Raw genomic sequence first — 19,162 nt, forward strand, 5'->3', positions numbered from 1 at the left:
GTGTAAACGGTTCCGATGAGTTCCCACCGGTAACCCGCTCCCCAGCTTGGATATGGGCTGGAGGAGCCCCTCTTTTGCCCGTAGGCTCTGGCCCTGGGAACTTTAGCCTTGGCGGTGACTGTGTTTCCCTCTCTCGGTTGGACGGTTGCCTTCTTTCGGGACTTGGCTGCTGGAAAACCAGGAGGTTCCCTTCGCTAACGGATTTGGCAAATTCACGGCGACTCCTAGCCTTGCCGGGGTCCGTAAGCCCCTGCCGGATGGTGCTGACTTCTCTTTGCGTACCGGTCCGGTACCGCTGGGCCACCTCCCGTCCACGGTCCTTACGGTATACTCCGATAGGCCACTCCTGCAAACGGTCACCACCGTCTGCCAACCTTGTTGTTCCATCCGGGCCACACACATGGACCAACTTCAGGCTGCTTAACTGCCACTTTCCTCCTTCCACTTCCACTTCCAAACTCTATCTCTCCTCATCTGCCTGCTTTTCCCGCCTCCAGGACTGTGAACTCCTCGGTGGGCAGGACCAACCGCCTGGCCCACCCCCTGGTGTGAACATCAGCCCCTGGAGGGAGGCAACAAGGGTTTTGTGTCTGACTTTGATGTGCCTGACCGGGAGTGTGGGGTGTGTTGGTGTTGTTCTCTGTGGCCCCTAGCTTGTCCAGGGCGCCACATTCCCCCTTAGTTAAATGCAGACCGTCCACGGACTGCCTGTCCATCACCGGTTTTATTTTCACAACTGGAAAAGATAAAAAACGGTAACATATTACAAGCATAATAACATCTTCCCACATCGGGAGGTACTCTTACTGTGACTGTGACGTTGCGTAACGGTTACGGCTTCCGCTCCCTCCCACCTCCAACCTGGCCCTGATGCTGCCCCTAAGTAAACAGGCAGCACCCCTTGACCCCAGTCCAGCACAAGTTGTCCGAGCGGGTTCTGTCCTTTTCAGGGGACCCACATCCATGGGGAACCCCTGAAACCACCAGAGGATCGCCACCGGTTCCGGTGGTGGCTGGTCCCCAGCCTGCTCCACTGCAGGCCCTTCCTCCAATCTGCCTCTCCGGAGGCGGTAACGGTGGAAGCCACAACAACATTTTTATTTACAAGCCACTAAGTTTGTGGTTGCCTTGCTAGTTCTCAGGCTTGTCCATCAGGAGTTCCTCATGCAACAACTTGGAAACAGTCCCCACGGGGACAACGGTGCCGGCAACGACCGGTTTCAATCAAGCTGACAATCAGGTAACTTTCTTCTGTAATCATTCACTTATCATTCATTTTCCAAACTTTAAACGGTACTTTCTTAACACAGGTGGTCCCAACGGGGAACAATTGCAACGGCACTCCGCTGCCCTTACTCTGATTCCTCTGAGTCGGCCTCATTCTCTGCCACCAGCATATCAAACATGCAGTGGCAGGCCTGCTGTGAAAGGGGTGCCCGGTATCTGTTTCCACCGTTGCACGGGGTGTAATAAACCACCGGTTCTCCCACATAGCGGAGACGCTCACTTGCCGTCGCACTTCCAGGGGTGGGCTCAGCACCGGAGCTGGAGTCACTGTAGTCACTATCACTTGTCTCTGAGTCAGGCGGGTTTCCGCCAGCTGCCGCAGCCTCCTGGCCTCCAGCATCCAACACATCAGATTCTTCTGCGGTAGCGTGGGGTAGTAGGTCAGGTGGGTCAACGCTGAGGCGCCCCAAGAATAATGGTAGGGATGATACGAGGGCCGAAATAGGGCCGGGCCCCCCAGCCGCAGTGGCCGGTCCTGGTAGGACATGGGGACGTGGGCTACCCATCGTCTCCGTCACATCTACTCCCTTCCCATACACTGGGGCAGTTGCAACCAGCGTTTCCACTTCATTGGTCCACTGCTCCATCATGAGGAATATCTGACTTTGCTGGCGTCTGTGGAACTTCATCACTCGGGCCTTCATCCAGGCCACGGTCCCGGGCTCGGGGTCTGGCGCAATCACTGCCGGGACTTCCGACACATTTTCGTTAAGGGGCCGCGGTCTCAGCGGCTCCCACAGGAGCGGTTCAGGGGGATCCTGAGCGTCTGCAGCCGACTGATCCGCCGGGGCGGGTTGGCAGGGTATCGCTACCGGTTGGACAGGTAACGGGCGTAGTGGCGGGGCGGCAGCAGCTAACGCGGGTAGCGGGGAGGGAGGCAGGGTGAGCGGGCGCAGGCCGGGCTCCTCAGCCGCTGTGGCCGATCCCTCGGGAATACAGGGGCGTGGGTCCCTTACCCGCTCATCCAAATCCTCTTCCACCTCGCGTCTCCGCATAGTAGCCACCACGTCCGCCATGTCGGCCTCCCACTCCTCCAGGAGGAGCTGCATGTGGGCTTGCAGACGGTTGCTCAGCGGGGCGGCCCGGTCTCTCAGCTACATCGCCGTGCCGGGTGCGGGAGCATCATCGTTGGTAGTCGGACTGTGCATCTTGGCAATGAGGTCTTCCAGGAACCCAGTATCGCTGCAGAGTCCTGGCGTCCCTGCGTTTATAGCCGCAGGCTACATGCGGCCAGACACCATCAGTCCCCCTTAGTCTCTTTCCGGCTCCTCCTCTACAGGGGCGGGCCTTCGCGCCTCCACTACTCGAGGAGACGCTCGAGCGGGAATTTTTCGCGCCCAAGATGGCGGCTTCGGCAAATTTTCAGCCGGACACCTCCGGCAATAACAAGGCCCGCGACAAGGGGATCCACAGACATGCGTTATAAGGAGAAACCCACCGAACACCAAACCGGACTGACCTCTAAAGGAATTGAATTCGGGTTCAACGGAGCCCATCATAGCAAGTGACCGGTGATACCTGGGTGAGCGTCGTCATACAAAAGTGAGTAAAACAACCTGGAACCGCAGCTATAGACTCTGACTCTTTATTACCCGTATTGCCGCTCCCTGCCACCATCACTACTCCCCTCATCATCCTCCCCGGGGCCCGCTTTACCTGTGGAGAGCGAGACCATCCCTGGCTGCTACTACTATCTGCCCCGGAGGACAGCGACAGCAGCAGGGGCTGATTCCCTGGCCTCATACCACAGGTGGCATCGCAACAGTCACCTCACTACTACCCCCAACATCTCTCCCCTGCCATCTTCTGTACGCCTCGGGGCAATGGAGCCGGGCTAGGCCACCTGTGACAAGTGACAGTTAATTTCAAATTACATATACCTCCGTAACCAGAGGATTTTTTCTTTTTTCCTTTCTGTATAGTTGGTGCCACCAAGTTACCCAAGTTTTTGGCCTTTCTAAAAACAAACTTTGGAAAGGGAGGCAACAAATCACCAATTATTTTGTCCTCCTTAAGGAGGTTCCAATATTTTCTGACAATATTTTTTAAAACCTTTGTTTGTGCTGTATATTGTAAGATTATTGGTATATTTAACTCGTCTTTTTCCTGGGGCATACATACAATAGGTTTATCCTGGAGTAAATTTTTTCTTTCCATTAATTTAGTTTGTTGGTATGCACCCTCCAAAAACTCCTCCTCATACCCCTTTTCCACAAATTTACTAGTTAATAGAGCAGCTTCCAGTTCAAAATCCTTCAACCTACTGCAATTCCTATAGGCCCTAATGAATTGACTTTTTGGAACATTAAGAAGCCAACTAGGTAGGTGACAGCTGGTTAATGAAATATAACTATTAGTATCCGTTGATTTGTGGTAAGTTTTCGTTTCAATCTTATCATTTTTGATAAAAATATTTAAATCTAAAAAATTTATCATTTTAGTGCTAAATGTGTAAGTAAATTTTAAATGAAATTCATTTGTGTTCAAACCCTCCAAGAACTCAACAAGGGAATATTCATCACCTGACCAAACAAACAGTATGTCATCAATAAAGCGACGCCAGAGGACCAGGTTCTCCCGAATCACGCCACCCGAAAAAATGGTACGCTCCTCCCATCTACCCATATACAGGTTTGCGTAACTCGGGGCGAACCTGGTCCCCATAGCGGTGCCCCACCGCTGGAGGAAGTATTGGACCCCATTATGAAAATAATTATGGTTTAATATAAAATGGATACAATCCCCCAAGAAGTCAACTTGTTGTTGGGGATACAAGCCCGACCTAGTCAGGAAATATTTCGAAGCTTCACATCCTTTTTGATGTTCAATAACGGTATACAGTGAAGTAACATCAATAGAACCAAGGATAAAATTACTCTCCCATTTAAGTTCCTGTAATAATTGTAATACTTGTGTACTGTCTTTCAAGTAGGCAGGTAAGAGTGGGACACATTTTTGAAGATGGACATCTATATATTTAGACAGGTTGGCTGTTAAACAGCCAATCCCCGAAATAATGGGGCGCCCTGGGGGGTTAACAAGCGACTTATGGATTTTGGGTATGTGATAAAATACAGCTAGCCTAGGAGTTTGACTCCCTATATATAGGGCTTCATCTTTATTTAAAATTCCCTTATCAAGACCTTTCCTTACCAAGGAGTTTAACTCCTCCTTAAACTTACTAGTGGGGTCAGAGGTTAAAACTTCATAAGTGTTTTTTTCACTCAAGAGTCGAGCTGACTCATTCTCATAATCTGTCAAATCCATCAAAACTATACCCCCACCCTTATCAGCAGGCCGTATTACAATTCCCTCATTCTCTTGCAAATGCTTAATTGCAAGTTTCTCTTTTTTCGTTAAATTATTCTTAGTCTGGTACTTATTAGGTTTTTTTAAACGGAAAGTGTTCTCCTGAAACGCGTAGACTTGACCTGTGCATGAAATAAAGAAACATTAATCTGAGAAGAATCCAGTAGTCCTTTGGCGCGGCTGTGAAACCCGTCTCTATTACTCTCTGTTATCTGCCTCATGGGGACCGCTGCCGGGACTTTGGTGTTACATGCTGCTATAGGTGTTGTGACTATCACAACCCGAATTGGTGAGTAGTATTACTCTTTGCTTTACCCTATATATATTGGGGTAAGACCCTATTGCGCTTTCTTTTTCCACAGTTTTCACTCATAGAAAATTCTTTAAAAAGTTCATCCCATTCTGTTAGGGTCTGTCGGTCGCCTATATCCCCTGAGAGAGCTTTGGAGACCACCAGCCCCTTGGGTATAATGTCAGCCTCCAAATATCTCTCAAGTGTGGCCACCTCCCACAGATCACGCATTGGAAAAATCCCAAAATGAAAAAATAAACCCCGTTGCAATGCAATAATGGGGGAAAAGAGAAAGGTACTTATCTTAAGTATGGTTCAGACGCACAATCCCGACGCGTTTCTTCCCAGAAGATGCCAGGGATTCCTCAGGGGACAAGAACCATGGGGTCGACAGAAGATGTAAAAGCCTCCCCGAAGTAACGGACATATGGTGAAGAGGGGTGATTGCAATGGGGTTTCTTTTTCATTTTGTTTGGTGTTTTGTTAGGGTGCTATAGGGACTATTAGGGTGTCCCGTCGTTGAATGGGGGCATCACAACCCTAGGACGTCTTACCCTCCATTGCCAGGTAGGGAGAGACACTATAGGGCTAATTAGGGCCAGTGTTTTCTTTGTCTAATTGTATACATATCTCCCACCCGGTCACCATTATTCTATACCCTATCTTTTACTATTTTTGTGTGTCCTCTGGTAATCTGAGCTTTTAATGATAATATTAAAAGTTATATTTTAATGGGGTACTCCCTTTATGGTTTCTTTTATGATAAATTACTAATGTGGGAACATGAGACAATTGGAGGGATTGGAGGAACATTTGCTGTAGTGAAAAAATTTCAATTTGATGTCTTTTCTTCTAGCACTCGCTCGATGTGACAAGGTCATACATGGGACTTCACATTCCTCCATTCTCCTTCCAACACCTTTTCACCAGTCTCCTATAGAAGTTATTTGGAAACACATCCCATCAGAAGATGAATTGCAGATTGCCAAGATTCAGAACGGCTCCATAACTGATAGACTGAATGACAGATACACGCTGGACGCTAATGGAAGAGATTTGTGGATCTATAATGTGACGGAGAGCGATGCTGGAGAATACATTGCTGAAGCTACCATGGCAGGTGGTGGTACATTAGTAAATTACACTGTTTGCCTCATAGTTCATGGTAGGTGATCATCTTTATTACGGTAATTCAATTATACTTAAAGAAGTCTTCCATTTTTAATATTATTCTTCATGAAATTGGTGATATCACTCTCTCTATTTCTTGGTGTCTATACTCTTTTGTATATTGGGCCCTAGATGTCTCTAGTATATTAGTGCCTTCCACTTTTCAGTATATTGGTGCCCCCATTCTTTCCAGTATATTGATTCCCGTGTACTGTCCAATATATTTGCTGCCCCTGCTCTCGCCAGTATATTGGAGATCCAGCACTCTCCACTATAGTTATGCCCATTGTGTCTCCAGTATATTTGTGCCACCCAATACTACGTATTTGATTTCCCTGCTCTCTCCAGTATACTGGTGTCCCCTCCTCTCTTCAGTATATTGATGCCCCTTTTGTCTCCAGTATATTGCTGCCCCCCTGTTTTCTTCAATATATTGATTTCTCTCTCCAGTATATTTGGAATGCAACCCCCATTGTGCTTTGAATAATAATACAATGCCTCTTGTCCTCCAAAAAGTATAATGCACCCCATAGTCCCCCATAAGGTATAATGCAAAACATAGTCCTCCATATATTATAATGCATCCCACATAGTCCTCCATATATTATAATGCACCTCCCCATAGTTTCCCATATATTATAATGCACCTCCCCATAGTCCTTCATATATTATAATGCACCCCCATATTCCTCCATATATTATAATGCACCTCCCCTCAGTTCTCCATATATTATAATGCCCCCCACATAGTCCTTCATATATTATAATCTACCCCACATAGTCCTTCATATATTTTAATCTACCCCACGTAGTCCTTCATATATTATAATCTACCCCACATAGTCCTTCATATGTTATAATCTACCCCACATAGTCCTTCATATATTTTAATCTACCCCACATAGTCCTTCATATATTATAATCTACCCCACATAGTCCTTCATATATTATAATCTACCCCACATAGTCCTTCATATATTATAATCTACCCCACATAGTCCTTCATATATTATAATCTACCCCACATAGTCCTTCATATATTTTAATCTACCCCACACAGTCCTTCATATATTTTAATCTACCCCACATAGTCCTTCATATATTATAATCTATCCCACATAGTCCTTCATATATTATAATTTACCCCTAATAGTCCTTCATATATTATAATACACCCCATAGTCCTCCATATATTATAATGCACCTCCCCATAGTCCTCCATATATTATAATGGACCTCCCCATAGTCCTCCATATATTATAATGGACCTCCCCATAGTCCTCCATATATTATAATGCACCCCATAGCCCTCCATATATTATAATGCACCTCCCCATAGTTCTCCATATATTATAATCTACCCCACATAGTCCTTCATACTGTATATTATAATCTACCCCACATAGTCCTCCATATATTATAATGCATCCCCATAGTCCTTCATATATTATAATGCACCCCATAGCCCTCCATATATTATAATGCACCTCCCCATAGTTCTCCATATATTATAATCTACCCCACATAGTCCTTCATACTGTATATTATAATCTACCGCACATAGTCTTTCATATATTATAATCTACCCCACATAGTCCTCCATAAATTATAATGCATCCCCATAGTCCTCCATATATTATAATGCACCTCCCCATAGTCCTCTCTATATTATAATGCACCCCACATAGTCCTTCAAATTATTACAATGCACACCCATAGTCCTCCATATATTAAAATGCACCCCGTAGCCCTCCATATATTATAATGCACCCACATAGTCCTCAATTTATTATAATGCACCCCCTTAGTACTCCATATAATTAAATGTTCCTCCATAGTTTTCCATATATTATAATACACCCCATAGTCCTCCATATATTATAATGCACCTCCCCATAGTCCTCCATATATTATAATGCACCCCACATAGTCCTTCATATATTACAATGCATCCCCATAGTCCTCCATATATTATAATGCACCCCACATAGTCCTTCAAATTATTACAATGCACACCCATAGTCCTCCATATATTAAAATGCACCCCGTAGCCCTCCATATATTATAATGCACCCACATAGTCCTTCAAATTATTACAATGCACACCCATAGTCCTCCATATATTAAAATGCACCCCGTAGCCCTCCATATATTATAATGCACCCCACATAGTCCTTCAAATTATTACAATGCACACCCATAGTCCTCCATATATTAAAATGCACCCCGTAGCCCTCCATATATTATAATGCACCCACATAGTCCTCAATTTATTATAATGCACCCCCTTAGTACTCCATATAATTAAATGTTCCTCCATAGTTTTCCATATATTATAATACACCCCATAGTCCTCCATATATTATAATGCACCTCCCCATAGCCCTCCATATATTATAATGCACCTCCCCATAGTCCTCCATATATTATAATGCACCCCACATAGTCCTTCATATATTACAATGCATCCCCATAGTCCTCCATATATTATAATGCACCCCATAGCCCTCCATATATTATAATGCACCTCCCCATAGTTCTCCATATATTATAATCTACCCCACATAGTCCTTCATACTGTATATTATAATCTACCCCACATAGTCCTTCATATATTATAATGCATCCCCATAGTCCTTCATATATTATAATGCACCCCATAGCCCTCCATATATTATAATGCACCCCTGCATAGTTCTCCATATATTATAATCTACCCCACATAGTCCTTCATACTGTATATTATAATTTACCGCACATAGTCTTCATATATTATAATCTACCCCACATAGTCCTCCATAAATTATAATGCATCCCCATAGCCCTCCATATATTATAATGCACCCCTGCATAGTTCTCCATATATTATAATCTACCCCACATAGTCCTTCATACTGTATATTATAATTTACCGCACATAGTCTTCATATATTATAATCTACCCCACATAGTCTTCCATAAATTATAATGCATCCCCATAGTCCTCCATAAATTATAATGCATCCCCATAGTCCTCCATATATTATAATGCACCTCCCCATAGTCCTCTATATATTATAATGCACCCCACATAGTCCTTCAAATTATTACAATGCACACCCATAGTCCTCCATATATTAAAATGCACCCTGTAGCCCTCCATATATTATAATGCACCCACATAGTCCTCAATTTATTATAATGCACCCCCTTAGTACTCCATATAATTAAATGTTCCTCCATAGTTTTCCATATGTTATAATACACCCATAGTCCTCAATTTATTATAATGCACCTGTCATAATCCTCCAAGTAGTATAATGCACCCCCTTAGTCCACCATATAGTATAATGCACTCCATAATGCACCAAATAGTATAATGCACCCCTATATTCCTCCATATATTATAATGCACTCCATAGACCTTCATACATGATAATGCACCCGATAGTCCTCTATATAGTATCATGGTCATTGGCTACCAGTGTACTCAAGTGTAGGGTGCTGCCCTTGTCAGGGCGGAAGTATCTACATGGGGCATGACAGGGGTTAGTTGTATAAACCTACCCTCGGATTTTCCAGCATTCCTTCTCTCCTGGGAGTTTCCATCATATCGGTGTGTACAGTGTGCCCACTCGTGGAGAAGGATCGGGTGAGATCTTTGAAAGCTTTCGCATTTGCACTTTATATTTATGCACTGCACTTTATGTATGTTTTTGTATGATTTTAGAGTTAAATAGTAAAAGTTATATTTTAGTTCTTGCCTTGATTTGTCAATAGATTGCACTTTGGATCACGACTTGTCTCTGATTTGCCGAATTTGACTTTGATTTTCACCAGTTTACTCACTAATTAAAATCTATATACTGTATACTGTGTGTGTGTGTGTGTGTGTGTATCTAATATATAAAGCTCAGTGTATGTGTATGTATGTCCGCTAAAGGAATCCGCACCGTCGCATTTACAATCACAACATTTTGCACAGACACTCCATGTGACTCAGGGAACGTCATAGACTATGTTTTGACGGGAAAGGTTAACCCCGTGCTTTACAGTTATTCTCCAAAATCCTGCATCCATTAAACTGAATGGAGGTGGGAGCTACAGGCTATTAATAGCAACTGTCAGTGGTTGCTATAGGAACAAAATAAACTATTAGTATAAGAAGCTTATGTGTGAGGTAATATGATGTCGGTGGGGAGACGGATAGAGAGAGACAGAAAAAGACAGACAGACAGAGACAGACGGAGAAAGAGACAGAGATAGAGACAGAGAGACAGGCAGAGACAGGTATGGAAAGAGACAGACAGAGACAGACGGGCAAAGAGACAGACCTGGAAAGAGACAGCCCGGGAAAGAGACAGCCCTGGAAAGAGACAGATGGGGAAAGAGACAGCCCTGGAAAGAGACAGATGGGCAAAGAGACAGACGGGCAAAGAGACAGATGGGCAAGGAGACAGAACTGGAAAGAGACAGAACTGGAAAGAGACAGACTGGAAAAGAGACAGACCTGGAAAGAGACAGACCTGGAAAGAGACAAACCTGGAAAGAGACAAACCTGGAAAGAGACAAACCTGGAAAGAGACAGCCCGGGAGAGAGACAGCCCGGGAGAGAGACAGCCCGGGAAAGAGACAGCCGGGGAAAGAGAGAGACAGACAGACACACACATAGAGACAGACACAGAGATAGAGAGAGAGACAGACACATAGATGGAGACAGACTGATACAAATACAGACAGAGACATAGACACAGACAGACAAAGAAAGGCACAGACAGAGAGACAGACAGCAACACACAGACAGAGACTGCGAGAGAGACAGAGAGACAGTTACTATTCCGGGCAACTCCTGGGTACTACAGCTAATTTTATATATATATATGCACTCACCTCTCTTCTCTCACCCACTGCTCTGGTCTCTGTAGTGGTGCTGTGAATCCTGCCGCCATTAGTGGCACCCCGCTATACCCTTGAAACATTATAAAAAGGGCTCCAAATAGTTGAAATAAAAAATCGCAAGGGCAGAAAATCACACAAGCTACGAAACGTGTTTTACTATAAAAAAAAATTGAATATGTGTTCGCACCTATTCTGAGTACTCCGGTATTTGAGTGCAAATCCAAAAAAACAATGACCGATTTAAAATTTCCTTGGGGCTCATTTTCTGGCTCATTACCTCTGAGATCTTTCAGATTGCAGTTACATTTTTAAATGATCAAAATTTGATTAGCGATTTCTTTAAATCTGGTTTCTCATCAATTCCAATTTTTATTTATTACTTTTCTAACAACGAAATCTATCTATCTATGCTTGGAACTTATTACAAAACCTCCAGATGTTTACCATTTATATTTGTAGGAGGGCCTGTCACCAGGTCCAGAGATTGTCCATATTTTTATCCCACTTCTCCCCTGAGTATTCCAATTTTTTTTCTTAAATCCACCATACTGTCCCAGACATATGGGTCTCTTTCTTTACTGCTACAATTTATGGTCTATAACAAAGGGGCATGGCTCATGGGATTATAATGCAGATCATCCTGAAGACACACCCCTGAGGATCCTCTGACCATACAAAGTAGCACTAATTACAAAGGCCTATATCTCTGGAATTGAAAAAAAAACTGAATACTCAAGGAAGTATTGAGAATAATAAGAAAAAACTGTGGTCAATTTAGACTTGATGATAAGTCCTCGTTAACCAATTCCCAACACGGTTGTTATGGTACTTCCATTTATGGCTATATTGATGAGGGAAAAAAGTCATGGTTCTTGGAAGAAAGGGAGGAAAAAAACAAAGTGTAAAAATGGAAAACTATCTGATCAGGAGAGGATTAAAGCTAAGAAAAGGCTAGATAGTAATACAACTCCTATAGGGTGGTCCATCCCATACAAGACCTCAGGGGTGGGGTCTTAGAATATGAAGACTTATGAAGACTCCAGATTAGCAAAAACCAAGTGTGTGACTTGCTTTGACAGTCAGTTCGAAATATTTTTTTCCCAAGTGGGTAGAATTGTGTCCAGGTTCATGTGGAAACTTCTAGTTCATATATAATACTTTGTGAAAAATGTTTTGGAACTCAAGAAAATAAAATATTTCCAAATGCAAAAGGTCAAAAATGACAGAGATGCTGTAAATCAATAATGTTTCTTTCTGGTTTCAGATCCCGTCCCCTCTCCAAAGATCATATATAAAGTGAGGAGAATCGAGGGTCAGTGCTACGTTACTCTCAGTTGTTCTGTCCCATCCAAAACTGCTAATTTTTCTTTAACTGGGAAATACAGACAGGGGAACTCTGAATATCAGAATATAAGTAGTGATGGAAACAAAATTGAAAAAACCTTACTACTATACGATCAGGATGTTGAATTTATATGTACAGTCGAAAACCTGGCCGACCAGAAGATCGACTCCGTCCATATAAAAGCACATTCAGGTAAGGATTTAAGAATTAATTGAATTAAAATTTTGTTTAAAATAGGAAAAATGTAATCTTGAGCATTTGGTCAACATAAAATGATATTTTGACCTCTGATTTTTCAGATACGTAATGATAGATGAGGTCTCCGCACAGAAAGGTCTAATCTTTATTCACACAGTAGAGGCACAGCACACTTGATGGTTACAGTTCACATTACATTTTTTAGTTATACTATAAAACAATTCATAGTTTATTTAACCCAAAGAAAAAAATTGGGTTTCGAAGATATCTGTTAATAAGGGTGGATGTGTTTTGTGGTTGTGAATATGCACTTCCAGTGTCTTGGCCTCCAGATGTGTTCTCTGCATAGTGCCATAATATCTGCTCTTGTTGTTGGCTATTTAACTCCTTGTTTACAATGAGAAAATCTTGCATGCTCCGTTCTTCTCATCATGCCTGTTCATTTCTTTTCCATCTGTGGGTAAAAGCATCGGGGAGTCTACGGCACATGCGCCCAGTCTGCACAGCCGCATGTGCCCAGACTGTACAGCCGCATGCGCCCAGTCTGCACAGCCGCATGCGCCCAGTCTGCACAGCCGCATGCGCCCAGTCTGCACAGCAGGCACCCAGTTTGTACAGCGACACGCTCCCAGTCTGTACAGCCACATGCGCCCAGTTTGTACAGCCACGTCTCCCAGCGCATGCACCTAGTTTGTACGGCATGCACCAGGGTGGTAAAATTTGCTGACAGATTATGAAGGCGGAAATAACTAGTACCCTTTATCGTAATGTGGGTCATGTAGCTGGTAGATATCTGACAGTGACTAAAAGTTTTCCGGTGGTCCATTATAAGTACATTGACAAAAACAGACATTGACTTGGTGTAAGGGCAACTTTGTGGAGGTAATGCTCCATTTTGCTTGCCCTAAAGCTTCCTTATATTAGCTGGACAGTCTCACTTATAAGCAACAGTGTCCTCTAGACTTACATAAAAAACCTCTCATCCTACTGTGAATTGCTGACAGGTGAAAACTCTAAAACAAAGAGTCAAGGTTTAAAAGTTGGACTAGGGAGATCATTTTTTTCTGGAGATGGGCAGATTGAACTTTAGCTTCGCAAAAAAGATTCTGCGCCTTCACCATAATTGCCCCAGAGCCTTCTCATCAGAGGAGGCGGTGCATGCGCAATATGCCCCCGATGAAGATGATGTTGCACGAGCCGGACTATTAATATTCACATGTTCCACCCCTTCTGGTAAGATGACCCCAGGCAATGCTGGCACCTGGATAGACTCTCAGGTAGGGGAGTTAGGTCATTGAATGAAGAGTGATCTGTCAGTCAGAGACCAGAAGCAGGAGGTGTCCACCCCCTGCACTTGCAATATAAACCTCTGGGCTGGATTTCTCTACAACTTCTAATCAATATAATATCAGTAAGATATGGATGTAGGAAGCATGACAAATTCTTTAAAAAGCGTGTTATTTTTTATTATAATGCAGTGGTATAAAATATACGGTCTTGTTTTGATAGATGTAGAAAAGGAGAAGACTCGTAGTCATATACCACTAATTGGATCTTTTGTGATGGTGGCAGTGGTATTTGTTGCGATCTTATGGAAGAGTGCAAAGAAAAAGGGACAAGGTATGACTACATATAGATGTCTGGATGAAATAATGTTGAACTTAAAGAGGACCTGTCACTTGGTCAAAAAAGAACAGTTTTTGCTCTTTTTTTTATTCTCATTGCTCCCATGAGTATTGCACTTTATTATTATTTTAAATCTGCCATATGGTTCCAAAGATATGGACCTTTTTATTTCGTGCTTGGTATTGATGTCTTTATGAAGCAGGCGTGACTCACAGGATAATTATTCAAAGCATCTTAAGTCACGCCCCAGAGGATCCTGTTAACCATGCCCCAGAGGATCCTGTTAACCACACCCCAGAGGATCCTGTTAATCACGCCCCAGAGGATCCTTATTAAAGATTATAAGAATAAGCACTGACTAAAAAGACCCATTTCTCTGGAGCCATATGGCAGATTATAGAAAAGGAGTCAAATACTCAACAAGTATATAATAAAAAGAAAACAATATCTTCTTTTGAGTTGGTAACGGGTCCCTTTTAAACAATGGAATCTTCAGAACTAAATGCTTGGATACATGAAGAACTACACTTTTTTTTTCCTTCTCACTTATTTCCCATCTTTTAGAACTGCACCTATGGGGCAAATATATATATAATTAAAGTATTTTTTTTTTTAACGCAGCTACCTCAGATTAGATCTTATTCAAAAAACCTTTGACCAACAATTTCTGCATAGGTTTACATTATCTGAGTTAGTCTGTTATGTGATCCAGCGCTGTATTCATAAATTTTCTTATTATTGGAAATTGTCTCAAGCTCATTATTAGCTTTGCTGAGTACAGTTTCCTGAATTATGAGAGATCTGACCGATCTCTTTGAGAGATTGGCTCATCAGATCAAAATATTTTTAATAATTTGTCTTTTTTATACATGTTAAAGTACGGTAATATATTTTGTTACTCATAGGTGAAGATGTGAATGAAACCTTGACATCTCCTGTTCAGGATTCTGGTAAGTCAATGGTATTGGTGAGATTATGGGGGGATCATAAAGGTCAAAACTAGGAAATCAGATGTTTGAAGAATTGGGTAGTGTTCCTCTGTAAAGATCTGAACTTCTAGCTCACAAATTGGTTGACTGATCTAGAACACTTTTGGAGACTCCATCATCAAAGGCCACTATTTGTCCAGTGGAAAGATCCGATATGCAGTACATGGTTATGTTGGTGGTCATGGAAGGTAGCACAGTTATTATAGCATTAATGTTGAGATGATTGGACCAGAAAGCTAAAATGACCCATATTTTAGTCAAAAGAAATCAATGATATGGACCTGTAAGGAAATGGAAAAATGCTCCTCCATAAAGGATTAGCAGGTAGAATTTTCATTTGGGGCCATTTTAGGTGAGTGACCTAGGACATTGTTGGAGGATCTTCAGTCATGAGATGATTGGACTGCAAAGCTAAAACGACCCATAGTTTAGCAAAAGGAAATCAATGATGAATAATGACCTGTAAGGAAAGGGAAAGAATCTCCTTCATAAAGGATCAGATGATACAACCTTATTTTGGGGCTATATTAGCCATATTACTAGAACATTGTTGAAGGATCTTTATGAAGTGAACATTTCAGGAGTTACGGGTCTGAGCAATGACATGGAAATCCTTTTTGAACTTGGGGCTTAATCATCTCAAGATTATATATATATATATATATATATATATATATATATATATATATCAATGACAATGCCCTGTTAGAAAAAGGAGATATGGTCCTCAGTGGCCAGAAAGTTTATTCACCATTTGTAGGTTTCCTGGCTCAAACCTAGATCTAACTCTTAGTCAGATATGCCCCAAACATGTAAGTTACATTAGTGTAGGTCTGCAAGAAAATGTTCCCCATTCATTTGGTCTAATTACCATTAGGCAATTTGGTAGTTAACCGTTGCATTGGATGAAGATTCCTCTAAACTCCGTGCTGAAATCATTGTGAAATAGCTCAATATTAGCGTTGCTTAGCACAGTTTCCTGAAGTATGAGAGATCTGACCAATCTCTTTTAGATCAAAGATCAAATATTTTTGAATAATTTAAGTTTTTTCTACATTTTATAGTAACATATTTTGTTGCTCACAGGTGAAGCTGGGAATGAAACCTTGAGATATCCTGTCCAAGATTCAGGTAAGTCAATAGTATCGGTGAGGTGAGGAGGTGATAGGGTGAATCAGGAAGACCAAAACTAGGAAATCAGATGTTTGAAGAATTGGGTAATGTTCTTCTAGTTGACTGATTTAGAACATTGTTGGAGAATCTTTCATCATGAAAGGCACCTATTTGGCCAGCGGAAATATCTGGAGGTTTGCAGTGCATGGTTATATTGGTGGTTATGAAAGGTAGCACAGTAATTGTAGCATTAATGTTGAGAAGATGGGACCAGAAAGCTAAAACAACCCATAGTTTAGCAATAGGAAATCAATGATAATGACCTGTAAAGAAATGGAAAGATGCTCCTCCGTAAAGGATTAGCTAGTAGAATCTTATCTTGGGGCCATATTAGGTGAGTGAGGATCTTCAGTCATGAAGTGAAAATGTCAGGAGTTATGGGTCTGAGCATTGATATCCAACTCCTTTTTAGAGTTGGGGCTTAATCATCTCAAGATTTTTGACAAAGCATGATGAGAACATTAGACCAGAAAGCTAAAAAGTCCTATAGCTTAGAGAGAGGACTTAGAAAGGTAGAAATGCTCCTCAGGGGCCGGCCACTTTATTCACAATGTATGTAACCTAGCAGAAACTAATTGGGAAATACGATATGTAAACATGGACAGGAATGTTATATTAGACTAGGAACCAAGCCAACATTATTGTTGAGTCTTGAGTGGCGAATCTTACAGGATATATAGACAAATATTGGAGAATGCCAAGTGATAACGAGCTTCTCTGCTCCTTAGAGATTCTTAATGTATCTCCCAATTTCTGATCGATGATCAAGTCATTCAATTGGGGATAGAATCAAGCCTAAAAATGTACTATTCCATCTAATGATTCACTAAAACCAATTTTCTTCTCATTTTAGAATCTGAATATATCTCAATTTCTCTCGAAAAGCGTAAGTTTTGCAATGTATAATCTTTCCTTTTTTATTTTACATATTTTTTCATCACTCTAAGATCACTTTTCTTCTTTTTCATGTAGTAAAAGACTAAGGAAGCAGACGGGGAGGTAAGTTGCTGAAAGCCAATATTTAAAATATCAGCTTGATTAGTTCTATTGTGGCTTTTTCTACTTGAAAACAGGAAGTTATAACCGGGATGGTCAGCCATCTTGAAGTTATGGAGCCACGTTGTAACCGACTCACCAAAACTTACTTTAATCTGTCATTCTTGACCACCTTGTGGCTACTTGAGAGACTCACATGAAAGGCTTCTCCCTCAGCTTACCGGTACCCTACTATGAGGGGCGTTAAACCCAAAAAGCTGATTTCTGATTAGGCTATGATGACATCATGAGCTGACATCACACCATAGAAAGTGTTCATTGTACCTATATTTTACGTAATATATAAGCATACACATATACATGTATAATTCTATATTTGTTTTGTTTTGGTATTTTCTCTCTTTTTGACATACATTTTTATTTTACAGCTTGTGTTTTGGAACAGATCTGCTCTCGTCTTCTTTTTTTCGTTGAACAGCAGAAGAATTGTTTAATTCAGCAATCGTTTCTTCAGCACGTTGGATGGAGGTTACTTTTGTGGTCAAGAACATTACAAAATTTTATTGTACCATGGAAAATGTGATTACAAACCATAGAAAGCCTTGATCGGTATATATTTTGGACTACGATCTCAAAGCACAAAGTCAAGAGCATTGACCGTTTTGTTGAAATACTACTTAAAACTTGAGCATCACTGGAGCCAACCAACTTTGGTCATTGATCTGAGACATGAAATATAAGCTAAAAGGATATTTAATCTTACTCAATAATTTCATTTATTTTTAGAGGCAGACATCCCATCAAAGTACTGTATGTTTTGGATAGTGGCTGAGAATACTATTTCTGCAGAAGATTTCTTTGATACCTGGAGGATTTCTTTAGTTGACTTGTTTTCGAAGAACATCAAGAACTTCCATTTCATCATGGGGTGTTTTTTTTTTAAAAAACTGAAACCATTGTAAATTATAATGGAGATCACCATTTACAAGATCTTCATAAAAGTAAAGTGCCATGTGAAGGTGAAGTGTTCTACCAAAACTTGAGCATCATTGGAACTTATAACTTTGGCCATTGACCCAAGATGGGAGTTAAACTCAGTGTTTTTAATCTCAGGGATTCTTATCCTGTATTTTTAAAGATGTTCCGTTATAATAGGACTTATCTTAGAGGAAGCCATCTAAACAAAGTACTCTTCATTTTGGGCATGAAGAGGGGTTGATGCCTTGATATCATCCACCAAGCCACTGCATCATCTTCCAATGTTATATGGACTGTGCACCCTCTTGTCTCATTACGTTGTAATAATTTCATTGACTCCATGAATGATTGGAAATTACTAGCAGTAGTTTAAGATTTTAGAGGCAAGAAAGAGGCCAGGTAATAGATTTCCAGAAAGTGTTTGCAGCTGGTCGTAGGATGTACAATATCACCTTGTATGCACCATCATAGATGAGCGTCAACTCAAACTCAATCACACCGCGGATTAGAGATCATTTATCTGATGACCATTCTGCTTTTAAAATTTAAAGCAAATATTAAAGCTTCAGAAGTAAGTGATCCCCTCATCTGCTGCTAAACCTCTTTGATGCTGTTGTACCTGTTCATCTAAGGGCTAGGTCCAGCCAAAGTTGAAGTACCCTTCATGTGATGTGCCAAACTTGTATATTATGTCCCTTAAAGGGAAGGTGAATATATTTATTTAAATATATTATTATATATAGTTAGAAACACTTTTATATTATATTAAAATGTTTTGATAAGAATATTTTACTTGAAATAATATATACGGGTAATTATCATTTTTTTTTTCCTACTGTACCTTAATTTCCTGTAGGCATAGTGGTCTACCCAGAGGGATGAATCGAGAGTAGGCACATTCAAGCTTTGGTGCCTTAAAGA

General features: G+C 41.5%; 1 protein-coding gene across 1 annotated transcript in view; it reads left to right on the forward strand.

The window, feature by feature from the left end:
- LOC142258634 (uncharacterized) overlaps positions 1-18,949 on the forward strand; it is a 39,290-nt gene extending 20,341 nt beyond the window's left edge. The window contains exons 2-9 of the mRNA XM_075331269.1: positions 5,745-6,053; positions 12,201-12,473; positions 13,989-14,099; positions 15,011-15,055; positions 16,181-16,225; positions 17,121-17,153; positions 17,240-17,266; positions 17,692-18,949. Coding sequence (XP_075187384.1) covers positions 5,745-6,053; positions 12,201-12,473; positions 13,989-14,099; positions 15,011-15,055; positions 16,181-16,225; positions 17,121-17,153; positions 17,240-17,250 — 827 coding nt within the window. The 3' untranslated portion in view covers positions 17,251-17,266; positions 17,692-18,949. The remainder of the gene's footprint in view (positions 1-5,744; positions 6,054-12,200; positions 12,474-13,988; positions 14,100-15,010; positions 15,056-16,180; positions 16,226-17,120; positions 17,154-17,239; positions 17,267-17,691) is intronic.
- Positions 18,950-19,162: the final 213 nt, after the last annotated feature.

This window comes from Anomaloglossus baeobatrachus, chromosome 12 (genome assembly GCF_048569485.1).
Source record: "Anomaloglossus baeobatrachus isolate aAnoBae1 chromosome 12, aAnoBae1.hap1, whole genome shotgun sequence".
Classification (NCBI taxonomy): Eukaryota; Metazoa; Chordata; class Amphibia; order Anura; family Aromobatidae; genus Anomaloglossus; species Anomaloglossus baeobatrachus.